General features: G+C 51.7%; 1 protein-coding gene across 1 annotated transcript; it reads right to left on the bottom strand.

Moving 5' to 3' along the window:
* On the bottom strand, positions 4,254 to 10,729 carry CTRC (chymotrypsin C). Its single transcript, NM_001244379.2, is given in 8 exon segments — positions 4,254 to 4,330; positions 5,051 to 5,203; positions 6,057 to 6,202; positions 7,246 to 7,382; positions 8,204 to 8,329; positions 9,190 to 9,287; positions 9,392 to 9,483; positions 10,667 to 10,729. Coding segments are annotated over 8 exon segments (807 nt in total). The 5' UTR covers positions 10,707 to 10,729; the 3' UTR covers positions 4,254 to 4,315.

Raw genomic sequence — 12,995 nt, 5'->3', positions numbered from 1 at the left:
ACACAGGGGCACTCTAGTGGGTCACTAGCAGGCGGGTCGTCAGCTCCCTCAGGCCAGGGGTTGCCTTGAGGAGGCATAAGGTGGAAGTGGAGGGTCCGTGCCCACGTGCCCACTCTGCCCGGCTCCCAGCCGCTGGTTTGTGACCTCTTGAACAAAGTCCACAAATCTTTGCTGTCATCCCAGCCACATCACAAGGAGTCCTTCCTGACCCCTCCCTTGCCTCTCCCTGCCCCCCCCACCGTGTACTTTAGATTTTGCCCGAAGGGAAGAGGAATGTTGCCTTTACTTCCTGTTGCTGCTTTAACACATTACCGCAACCACAGGGCTTAAAACAGAAGTGTACCCTTTGCAGCAACGTGGATGCACCTAGAGATTCTCACACTAAGTGAAGTCAGAGAAAGACAAATACTGGAGGATATCATTTATATGTGGGATCAAAAAAACTGATACACGTGAACTTGCAAAGCTAGATAGATTCACAGACATAAACAGGGTGATGGAAGAGGAAAGGAGGCAGAGGGATGAATGAGGAGTTTGGGATTAACAGATACAAAATGCTATGAATAAAATAAACAACAAGGACTTCCTGTGGTATTGAACCCTGTATTCAAGATCTTCTAATAACCTACAATGGAAAAAAATCTGAAAAAATTATGTTCAGATATTCAGATACATCTATTTTTCTATATTTGAATCAGGTGATTTTGCTGTATACCTGAAACTAACAGTAGTACTGCAAATCAACTGTACTTTAATTGGAAAAAAAAGACCCAGACATTTAGGAGTTCCCTTGTGGCACAGCAGTTTAAGGATCCAGCATTGTCACTGCAGTGGCTTGTGTTGCTGCTTGCAAGGGGTCGATTCCTGGCCCAGGAACTTCCACAGGCCATAGGCACGGCCAAAAAAAAAAAAAAAAAAAAAAAAAAGAGAGACATTTATTTTCTTATAGTTCTGGAGGTTAGAAGGCCACAGTCAGTCAGTGTCACTGGGCTAAAGCAGGGCTGGTTCCTCTGGAGACTCTAGGGAAGAGTCCCTTCCCTCACCCTTTCCAGCTTCTGGAGGCTGCCTGCATCCTTGGCTTGCACCCTTCCTCGATCTTCGAATTCAGCAGCATAGCATCTTCAGATCCTCTTCTGACTCTGACCTCCTGATTGGGTCCTCACATCTCCTTCTGACTAATCCCCCGGCCTCCCCATTATGTTGAGCCCACGTGGATAATCCAGGCTAATTACATCCCAAGGTCCTTAACTTAATCACACCTGCGCTATCTCATCTGCCACATCAGGTAAGGCCTTGCCCAGTTCTAGGGGTTAGAACAAGGACGTCTTTGCAGGGCTGTTATTCTGTCTACCGCAGACGGCATTGACGCTTGCACGTAACAGTGCATCTTGTCCTGGAATCTTGAGAATTTTACACTACTGTTGAACAAGCGGAACCGAGGCTTTGCTTTACCATGTGTTAGATAATAAAATGTAGTTTTGGTAATTCAACCACATTCCCAAAAGTTTATATAGATTTGGCACCAGGGGGGTGCTGTTAACACTACACATATGGCTCTTAAATGATTACTAAATTGGAGTTCCCGTTGTGGCTCAGCGGAAATGAATCTGACTAGTACCCATGAGGATGCAGGTTCGATCCCTGGCCTCGATCAGTGGGTTCAAGATCCAGCATTGCTGTGAGCTGTGGTGTAGGTTGCAGATGCGACTTGAATCCCGTGTTGCTGTGGCTGTGGTGTAGGCCGGCAGCTGCAGCTCTGATTCAACCCTAGCCTGGGAACTTCCATATGCCATGGGTGTGGCTCTAAAAAAAAAAATTGCTAAATTATTACTGAATTGCTGAGTGCATCTCTCCTTTCCATTTGCAGCTTGATGTTTGGGGCACTGTTAATGCCCAGAACATGTTAATACCTAGACCTGGCCTCCTTGCCTGCTCCCAATCAGCCCCGGTATAATTGTCAGATGAATGTTTTAGTGTGTAAATCTACCACAGTGATCACTTCCCTGTCTAAACCCATTCTGCAGCTCCCTACTGCCCTCAGAATAAAGTCCCACAAACCCCCTCTCATGGCTACGAGTCCTTCCAGGAAGGACTTTCCTCACTCTCCAGCCACATCTCTTACTCACCCCTGCTTGGGTGACCAGCACTCCCAGTTTGCCTGGGACCGTCCCAGTTTTAGCGCTGAATGTACCCCATCCTGGAAAACCACTCAGTACCAGGACCATCGGTCACCTTGTCCCTGTCCCATGCTTTATGCTCCAGCAATGCCAGCTGCTTGGCGATTCTTCCAAGGAGTTGCCATGCCCCTCCTTGGCCAAGAATGCAAGCCCTTATGTTATTCCCCAGGGTATCAGTTAGGAGGGTGCTGAGCTGCAAGTAATTGAACACCTGACTCCAGTGGTTTAAAAAAAGGCAGTTTTATTATTATTTATTATTTTTTTGCCTCATTCAGGGCAGAGATTGAACCCACCCCACAGCAGCGACCCAAACCACAGCAGTGAAAATGCTTGATCCTTAACCTGCTGAGCCACCAAGGCATTCCTATAGTTCTATTTTTTCACATAACTAGACGTTCAGAGAATGGTTGCTGGCATCAGATCTGCTGCTTGGTGATATCAGAACGCGTATCTCTGGAATTCTCTTGGCTATAAGGAGGCTGCTTTCACTCCAGGTATCATGTCTCTATCCACATTCATCGCGGGGTACTAGAGCATGGTGGTCAAGAGCATGGGCTCTGGAGCCAGGTTACCAAAGTGTGGATCCCGGCTCCATCATCTCCCAGTTAAACCAGCTTGGGAAGTCACTAACCCTCTCTAGCCTGAGTTTTCTCATCTGTGGAATGGGGATGCTGTTAATGACAACCTGCCTCTTTGGATTGTTTGGGGATTCAGTGAGGTAGGACTTGTAAAACCTGTAGAATGGTGCCTGGCACATAGTAAGTGTTCAATAAATGTTAGTTATTATTTTGCTATTATAACTGCAAGGACTCTGGGGACAACTATGTAGCATTTCCAGCCTCTGATATAGCCACAATTACAAAAGGAGATGGCTGGGAATGAAATTTGGGTCAAGCAACCCACAGCGTCTTCTCTTTTTTTTTTTTTTTTTTTATGGCCGCTGCTATGGCATAGGGAAGTTCCCGGGCTAGGGCATGAATTGAAGCTGCAGCCACTAGCCTACACCACAGCCACAGCCACGCTGGATCTGAGCAGTGTCTGTGACCTACGCTGCAGCTTGTGGCAATGCTGGATCCTTAACCCACTGACTGAAGGCCAGGGATTGAACCTGCATCCTCAGGTACGCTTTGTCCAATTCTTAACCACTGAGCTACAATGGGAACTTTAACCAGCAGCATCTTCTGTGTTTGTGTACCTTCTATTCAAATTTGAAGACTCAGCTTGGGCATTACCACCTCTAGGAAGCCATCCTGGTCTCCTCCTGCCAATTGACAGTGGTGTAAGTGTCCCCTTTCTGTGCTCCAGGACTGTATTCCTACCTTCACACTTACACCAGGGAACTCAATGATTTTTTAATGAGTTTGCCTCCAGCAGAGTAGGGCTCTTGTCTGGACCACCTCTGGATTCCCAGAGCTGAGTTGGTGCTGGGGCTCCTTGTAGGCACCATTGCTTGTCGAATAAATAAAGCTTTGAGAATGGGCTTGGCATCCTGAAGTGTGAGAGGTTCCTTCCTCCAGGAACCAAAGTCTGCTGAGGAAACTGGACAACTCATGGACCAACCAGAGGCAGCTATAGTCGACAGCTTTCCTAGGAGGGGTTCAGAGGCCCCCGGGTGGGGGCCCCTCCCTCTGTAGCTCAGCACATTCTCAGGAGCCCTAAGGTCAGGGGTCGGGGTCCCCGCTTAGATGCACCTCCCTGGACACTGGGTCCCTCTCTTTTTGGGCCCTACTTGCCCTCCAGTCGGCCTCAGGGACTGGAAAATTCCCTGACCCTCTTGCTCAGGCATTATCTGTCTCTGGCACCTGGCCCAGTTCTTTCTTTTAGGGACCTCAGTTCCCCTGCCTGTCCAGGGCAGTGTAAGCTTTCCCACCCCTGACCTGCTGTGACTGTGTGGAAACTGCTGTGATTTGATCAGGGCCCGGTGCTTTGCAGCTTATGAGATGTTGGGGGGCAGGTGCCTGGTGTGTCCTTAACTTATATCTGCTCAGGCCTCCTGGGATCCCTCCTCCACCAGCACCCCCGGCAACCCCTAGAAAGGTCCCCGCAGGGGACGCGCTAATCAGGGACACAGGTGGCTTGAGGGGAAAGAAGATTTATTGCAGCTGATGGGATTTTTGGTCTTGACTTCCAAGGCTGAATCACAGCTGGATTTTCTGGAGGAGCAGAGAAGAGAGTGAGGGACACTGGAGGGGTGGGTGGGAACAGGGGTCAGAGTAGGGAGCCCCAGGCCTTGACAAGCCAGGCTTACCTCTGCCGGAGGGATCTGGCCCACTTTGCATTTCAGGCCATCTTGCAAGTGAGGCTCAGGACACCTCCCACTCCCAGGGTGACAGCTCCCAGCCCCGGGTGACCCTCTGTCCCTCCACCCTCAAGACAGACATGGCCATCGTGCTGAACTGGGGTGACTTTTTGGAGCACTGATGGGGAGCCTGGGGACCTAGTATTTGCTGAAGCCACTGGGTGAGTGGCTGGGGCAGTTAACAACCATTCCTTCTGCTGCACCTGATTCTAAGCCTAAGCACTTAATCAATACCTCTTTTTTTTTTTTTCTTTGATTTTTGCTTTTTAGGGCCACACCTGTAGCATATGGAAGTTCCCAGGCTAGGGGTTAAATAGGAGCTTCAGCTGCCGGCCTACCCCGCAGCCACAACAACGCGAGATCTGAGCTGCATCTGTGACTCACAGCACAGCTCACGGCAACGCCGGATCCTTGACGCATTGAACCCACATCCTCATGGATACTAGTTGGGTTTGTGACCTGCTGAGCTGTGACGGGAACTCCCTCAATCAATACTTCGTGGCTGAGTGAGTGAGTGAGTGAAGGAGCGAGCAGGGGAGGGCGAGTGAGGCTGGGGGCGGGGAGGTGCACCCACCTGGTCGATCCAGTCGATGTAGGCGGACACGCGGGTGAAGACTGTGGGCTTCTTGTAGGTGTTGCAGCCCAACCCGGAGCCGAAGCTGACGATGCCCCGCACCTCCCAGGAGCCGTTCTCGGCCTGGCAGTTCAGTGGGCCGCCCGAGTCCCCCTGCACCGGACCAGGTGGGTGTCAGCCGGAGGTTGGGGAAGCAGGGCGGGTCTGGGTGGGGCATGTGGATTGGCCTTTCAGCCTGGGACCCCCTGTCTTAGCCTCAGCAGGCCCCTCATGAGGGAGGCAGAGAAGATGTAGCTTGGGGATGACTTGGCCTTATTCTGGAAGGCCCTGGGATGTCAGATGAGCTCTTAGTTTGCTGTGTGATCTTGGAGTGATGAGCACCCTCTCTGTGCTTTGGTTTTCCTAGCTGTTCAGGTCACCATGACTAAGACTGAGCTGCCTAGAGAGGTGAGGATGCTGGGAGAGTGAGGAAAGCGGGAGTGGGGAGAGGCTCGGGTGTTGACAAACAGGACAGTCCATGATTATTCTAGAAGTTTCTTTGTCCTATGTCAGACACTCTGAGTCCTCTGTCTCCCTGGACCAATGGAGCTGATGGCCTGAGGGCACATGTGCCCAGACTTCAAGGACGTCTCTTCTACGTGTGTTAGACTCCTTTAGTCCTCATGGCAGCCACGTGCTTACTCTAGCTCCATTTTATAGGCAGGAAAACTGAGGTTCAGAGAGGTCAGACAGTCTGCCCAGGGTTACACAGCTACTGAGTGGTGGGACTGGGACTCGGACTCAGAGACGTACGTTCAATGGTTATGATTTTACCATGGTGCTGGTGGGGGAGGGGGCATGGGGACAAGTTTTTCCCAAGCCTCCTGGGCCCACCAGGGGCTCCATCTCCCCTCTGCCAGGGAGAGGGTTCCTCAGGGGTCTCCCCAGTTCTCAGTCCTTTGCCCTCCTCACTGCCCCCTTCACTGCCACCTGCAGCAGGGATGGGGCACAGCGCCCGGACACTCACGTTGCAGGCTGAGATGACGCCGTCCCCCCCGGCACACACCATGGTGTCCCTCACTGTGCTGCCCCACCAGTCTCTCTGGGAGCAGGTGGCATGATCTACCACGGGCTGCAGGCCCTGCTGCAGCTCGGCGGCGATGGGGCCGTTGGCTGGAGAGAGAACAGGCAGTGACCAGATGGCCTCAGCCCAGCCCCAGGCCTTCGGGAACAGAGGGCTGGACTGGGCTGGGTCAGGACCGGGGGAGTTCTGGCTGGACTTGGCGGGACCCCCCCACACACACACACCCTTAATTGAGAGGCGAGACTTGGAGCCAATGGCCCCAAATTGGGTTAGAGACCCCTCTAAGGACGGGGAAGGGAGAGCGGGCCGGAGGCAGAACCACCCAGGAAAACCCTCAGGGCAGAACACCCAGGTGAATTATCTTTAATTTGTTTTCTGGAGTTTTGTCAATGGTTTCCTTCTAGTTTCCTGCCTTTGGTGTCATGCTTTAAAAAGACTTTCTCACCCTCAAAATTTCCAAGTATTGATCTGCATGTTGTTCTTAATTCTTCCATAGTTTCATTTATTTGCATTTACTCTTTTATTTTATTTTTTAATAGCTCTCAATTGATTGTCTTTCTAGGGCGGCACCTGCGGCATATGGAGGTTCCCAGGCTAGGGGTCAAATAGGAGCTACAGCTGCCGGCCTACAGCACAGCTGCAGCAATACCAGATCCCTAACCCACTGAACAGGGCTAGGGATTGAACCTGTGTCCTCATGGATATTAGTTGGGCTCATTACTGCTGAGCTATGAAGGGAACTCCTGCCTTTATCGTTTTAATTCAGCTGGAATTTATTTGGGCATGATCCACCACGGGCTCCAGGCCAGTAAGATCTAATCCCCACCTCAAAATGGTTAGTTTCATTTGTCTCATAGTCACTTGCATGGTGCTTAGTATGTGCCTGGGTCTGTTCTGAGCCATTGATAAATTCTAGTCCGTTTAATCCTTGTAACAACCCTTGTACGCACTTGGTAGAGTGTCTGTCACATGGTATGTGCTCAATAAGTGTTAGCTATCATTACAAAGTTTAAAAAGACATGAAGGTGTTTTGCCGAAAAGGAGAAGTGGTGGACAACTGGGAGTGGGGTGCTTACTGTGGGAGCCGCCTCCTCCAGGAAGGCTCTCATTATTTGCCAGAGGCTATACTCACTCCAGAGGCGGCCCCAGCCAGTGACATAGCAGGGGTAGTCCTGAGGCAGCAAGGAGCCCTCCTCCGGCAGGCATGACACCTGGATAGTGTCACTCAGTTCCACGGGCTCAGCCAGCTTGATAAGGGCAATGTCATTGCTGGAATCCAAAGTGGAGGTGGTGAATGGGCAGAAGGGCCTGGTCCCCCAAGGCAAGGCTAAGAAGCCTGCGCTATGAGCTGGGAGTCAGGTCAAGGGTGATCAGGGGTCCTTGATAAACATCCTGGACTGCCAGGTTCTTACTGGCAAACTGAGATGCCAGAGGACAAGTGATGTGCCTTCTAGCACCATCAACACCCCCATCCCCCCAGCAGATGTAGCTTTTACCACCTGTGTCTTCACATCATGAAAAACTTAACAAGGGAGACGAGCAGAAGCATGCGAACCACGGTAAGGTTATACATTTCAGTAGAAATTAAGCTAAAGCAAACTGGAAATAATAATGACAAAGATACTTATGGATGCATTTTAAAATGTGTTGTGTTGCAGAATGAAAGCTGACAACCCTAGACAGATTCTGGTTTGATTCCTAGTTCTGCCGCGTACTGGGCTGTGTGACCTGGATGTATGCCTTAACCTCTCTGATTCTCGGTTCCTTGTCTAGGGCTGTTGCAAAGATTAAATAAGACATGGCATGTAAATTGCTTATTGCAATGCAGGCATGCAGTCGTTAATAAGGTGAGTGCTGGCTTGTCCCCTGGCTGAGGGACTCCAGGCGATATACTGTGAGGGGGCCTTGGGGTCCTTATTCCCTGTATACTTTCCGGAGACCCTTGGCGGGTGATGGGGATGGGAGGGGAGGTCAGTCTCCACTTAGCATTTCGCCATTTTGCATAATGTTGGCACTTGCTGGCTGTTCAGGGTAAGAACGGGGTCCAGGGACCCCTCGTTCTGAGCTGCCCCAAGGGGCTGGGCACTCACCGAATCAGCAAGGAGTTCCACTTCTCATGGACAAAGATGCTATCCACACCCACGACCAAGGAGCCTTCCTCGTCTTCCACCTCCAGGTTGTTCTTCCCCAGGGCCACGCGGTAAGTCCGGGAGTTGCTGAACAGAGCAAGGGCACTGGGGTCAGGCTGGCCTCCAGCAGAGGGAGGAAAGCCAGGGCATTGGTGACCCAGCTCTGGGGCCACCACGGGACTCATTTGGGGGAAAGGTGTGTTCACCCATTGACCCTTCCCAGGGCACACGGTGAGGACACCGGACTTGGAGTCACAGTCCCCATGGACTCCTGGGTAGGAGCCTCGGGCCTCCATTCCTTCACCTGTCAGGTGGCCTTTGTTTTGGAACTTACCCCCCAGGGCTGCTGGGCAAATGAACTAGTCCACATGGCTTCTGGCCTGCATGATCGCCCCGAATTCCTCTTTTGAGCCCCTCCTCCCCTCACAGTCTGCTCCTGCCACACCGGCTTCCACATCATTTTTCCAACATACCCAGTGGGCCCCCTCCTGTGGCCTTTGCACTGGCTGTTCCCTCCCCCTGCAACACCCTTCCTCCCCAACCAATGATTTCTTCCCTCGTTTCCTTCAAGGCTTTGTTCAAACATCCCCTTTACAAAGAGATCACATCATTTAAAAGAGAACCCTTCAGACGTTTTATCCTCTTCCTGCTGTCTTTTTCTCCATTGCCCCTTGCTGTGTTATGCGGTTACTTGTTTAATGGCCCATCGCTCTGTCTTCCACTAGAATATAAGCTCCCCAAGAACACAGACTGTGTCCTCACTGCTGGGTTCCCTGGCACAGAGTAGGTGCATAAGAAATAGTTATTGGATGACTAAATGTACAGCTGAGTTACTGGATAGAAGTGGCTAATTTAGCCCAGTCTCTGGCATGTGTGCTTGATGAAAACAGCTTGTCGGATTCCCGCTTCTGGGTGATGGCGGGGGGTCTGGGTGTCATCCCAGTCACCTGATGCAGTGGGCAGCCGTGAGGACGTGAGTAGAGGTGATTAAGGTGCCGCCACAGGTGTGCTTCCATGTGTCACCGCTGAGGTACTGGAGGGAGATCTGGGGGAGGGTGTAGGAGGGAGGACCACGTGTCAGCCCCCAGGGACACCCCCCTCCCTTCTCCCCCCTCCCCCCAACCCCTGCAGTGGCGCAGGTGCACTTACCTGCCAGGGCCAGCTGTGGGGAATGGCGTTTTCTCCTCCCACCACCCGGGCTGATAGGTTGGGCGGGAAGCTGGGGACCCCGCAGCTGGAGGCTGGGGGAGACGGGAGAGGGGGGAGCACAGGTGAGTGGGGGCCAGCGTTGCATTGGGGAAGCAGGAGGTGAAAGAGCACACATTTGGAGGCAGGGCAGACACGGGTCTGAATTTTACACCGTGACTTTGGGGAAGCCACCTAGTTTGCTGGGCCTCAACTTCATTTTCTGTGAAATGGGAAGAATAGCACTGACCGGGTAAGTTTGTCCTGAGAACTAAATTAGGTGATGCGTATGAAGACGTGGGCCAAAGACCTGGTAGAGAGTGAAGGTTTGACCCAGTGAAGGAAACACAGAGGTGGCCAGCTTGTGTGTGAGCGCCCAGGGACACCTGTGTCCATCCTTACCCGGCTGCCACCTTTTAAAGCCACAGCACAGTGGGGGTGTGTGTGAGTGAGTGTGTGTGTGTGTGTGAGCAAAGAATCCACAGAGTTCCAGACTGTCAGAGCCGGGGAGCTGTGTGGAGCTGTCTGAGAGCCTGTGCTCAAATTTTGGCTCTACCAGCTGTGTGATCTTGGGGAAGGTACTGAGCCTCGGGTCCTTGTCTGTACCATGGAGATATTAATAGACGTGCCTCTCAAGGTCATCATAGGATCAAATAAGCACCTGAATGTCAAGGGCTTAGCACAGTGCCTGGCACATGGTAAACACGCAACAGATGGGAGTGGCTATTATTATTATTGATGTTAATTGGAGGACTCTTAATCAAGTGCTCTCATTTGCCAAAAGGGCCAGTGTGTTTTAGAGAGGTGAAGTGGCTTGTCCAGGTCCGGCGGAGAGTGGGTGGCATTCACACTAAGTTCCTTGATTCCCAATCTGGGAGAAGGTCACCATCATGGGGGAGCAAAGAACCCCCAAAGGAGAGAAAGGGAGGCCCCATTGGCCCCAGCATCTGCTGTGACCCCAGGCTCATGCTCCTTGCCTTCCACGCCTCATCGCTAATCCTCACTCTGGGAAGGTCAGATCACCAGCCCTACTTTGCAAATAAGGATGCAGAGTTGCCATGCAGACCAGTGGCTCATCTACTGCACAGCAGCTCAGTAGCATCTGAACCTGCATTGGACCCCAAAGCTCCTTTCCTGAAGCCCTGGAGAGCAGAGGGCCCCTGCCCCTAACCTTGTCCCTAGGGGACCACGGGAGCTCCCAAGCTGCTGGTTGCAGCTGGTCCCCAGCCCACAGCTTACCGTAGGCCAGGAGCGCGGCAAGGACCGTGATGCCCAGCATGTCGTGGGTGCTCAGGACCAAGTGGCGGGTAAGGTGGCCAGGGCCGTACTTATAGCCAGGAGCGGGGTAGGCACACCTGGTCAAGGCTGAGTCACCCCTTGGAAGAAAGCTGTTCTGCCAAGGCCCTTTCCCTGACCTTGGGTGGTTACTGTTTAATTTGGGCAGGAGATGGAGCTGGCTTGGATGCACGGATTTCTCAAACATCCTGAGACAGAGCAAATCCTGACTTTGCAGGATTTGAGGGCCCCACTACGCTGTTTGATCTGACTTATTCTTTTCTCTCTCTCTCTCTCTCTCTCTTTTTTTTTTTTTTTGCTTTTGCTTTTTAGGGCCACACCCGTGGGATATGGAAGTTCCCAAGCTAGGGGTGGAATCGGAGCTACGGCTGCCGGCATATGCTACAGCCACAGCAATGCCAGATCTGAGCTACGTCTGTGACCTACACCAGAGCTCAAGGCAATGCTGGATCCTTAACCCACTGAGCGAGGCCAGGGATCAAACCCAAATCCTCATGGTTTCTAGTTGGATTCATTTCGGCTGAGCCTCAGCAGGAACTCCTGACTCATTCTTCTGAGTTTTTATTTACTGGGTACCTGCTTATGTGCCAGGCACCGTGCCCAATACTTCTTGCATTCACTTAATTCTCCCAACAACATGCAATAGACACGCTTGTCCACTTAACAAGGTGATGAAGCTGAGACTCAGAGGGTCAGTGACCATCAGGGTCACACAGCTGGGCAACAACAGAAGGCAGAAACTCCTGACATCAGTCTAGGGCTGCAAACTGCTTTCCTCTCTGTCTTTATAGCTCTTTGTTTGCTTCTTGTCTTTTTCTTTCCTGCTCATTCAACCCTCTGCTCTCCAGCACCTCCTCCCCAGGCGGCAGATGGAGGCTGAGGCCTGGGAGAACCCTGGCAGGTGCTTGGTTGGCCAAATTCCTATGTGAAGCCAGCTCAGTGATCTCCCTGCCAGCCCCTCGGTCTCTCCATCTGTAAAATGGGCGGATAGAGCCAGCTGGAATCTCAGGCTCCTTTCAGTCCTAAGATTCCATGACTTGGATGTCAAGGTCAAGCACAGATCTGGGTTTGTGGTGTTTGCCCAGAAATCCACTGAGAGCCCTGGCAGCTTGGGCTCAGCCACCTGTTCCTTGGAGCAGCTGGTTTAACCCATTTGCCCTGAGGCCTGACTTCTCATCTTCTGTCCCCTTTTGACTCATCCATATGCTCTTTGGAAGTTGTTTTCTGAGCTGGGCCCATTGGTCACCTTAGGAATTATTTCCCAGTAAAGAACTTCAGAAGGCTACGCACCTGCTGGTTGTGGTGTTGATGTGGGGGGTGGAGGAGGAATTTAACTTACACATGTTTAGGATTCAATCATTTTAAAAAACATGCCTATGTTACTTTGGTGATTAAAAAGAACAAAACAATCAGTTTTGGTTAAAAAAACAACAGAGAGGAGGTCCCGTCGGGGCTCAGTGGAAATGAATCTGACTAGTATCCATGAGGACGCAGGTTCGATCCATGGCCTCACACAGTGGGTTAAGAATCTGGCATTGCCATGAGCTGTGGTGTGGGTTGCAGACTTGGCTCAGATCTGGTGTTGGTGTTGCTGTGGCTGTGACATAGGCCAGCAGCGATAGCTCCAATTTGACCTCTAGCCTGGGAACTTCCATGTGCCACATGTGTGGCCCTAAAGACAACCCCCGCAAACAAAAAAACAAAATAGACAGGGAGCCGGAGGGAGTGTGTAGGGGTCTATCCTGCTGTGATGACCTCAGGCCTCAGAACTGGGGCATCTGAGGGACCTCAGGCTGTGGAAACTTTCTGTTGCGTTCTAGAAGCTGATCAGTGGAAACTGCCTGCTGCATCTCAGACTCAGAGCTGTTGGTCACCAGACTCTGCAAAGAGTCCCCAAATATAGAAAGAGCCACAGAAGCACAGTCACGTAGGTAATGAGGTATCAGAGAGTCATTTGTTTGTCTTGTCTTTTTTGGAATATTCACAGAGAAACGGAACTTTTTTCCTTTTTTCTTATTTTTAGGGCTATTCTTGTGGCATATGGAGGTTCCCAGGCCCAGGGGTCGAATCGGAGCTACAGCTACTGGCCTACACCACCGCTACAGCAATGCCAGATCCAAGCCGGTCTGCTACCTCCACCGCAGCTCACAGCAGCGCCAGATCCCTGACCCACTGAGCAAGGCCAGGGGTCAAACCTGCATCCTCATGGGTACTAGTTAGGCTCATGACCGCTGAGCCATAATGGGAATTCCCAGAAACCGAACTTTTTTGG

Source organism: Sus scrofa, chromosome 6 (assembly GCF_000003025.6).
Source record: "Sus scrofa isolate TJ Tabasco breed Duroc chromosome 6, Sscrofa11.1, whole genome shotgun sequence".
Classification (NCBI taxonomy): Eukaryota; Metazoa; Chordata; class Mammalia; order Artiodactyla; family Suidae; genus Sus; species Sus scrofa.
This window is presented reverse-complemented; position numbering and strand designations above follow the sequence as displayed.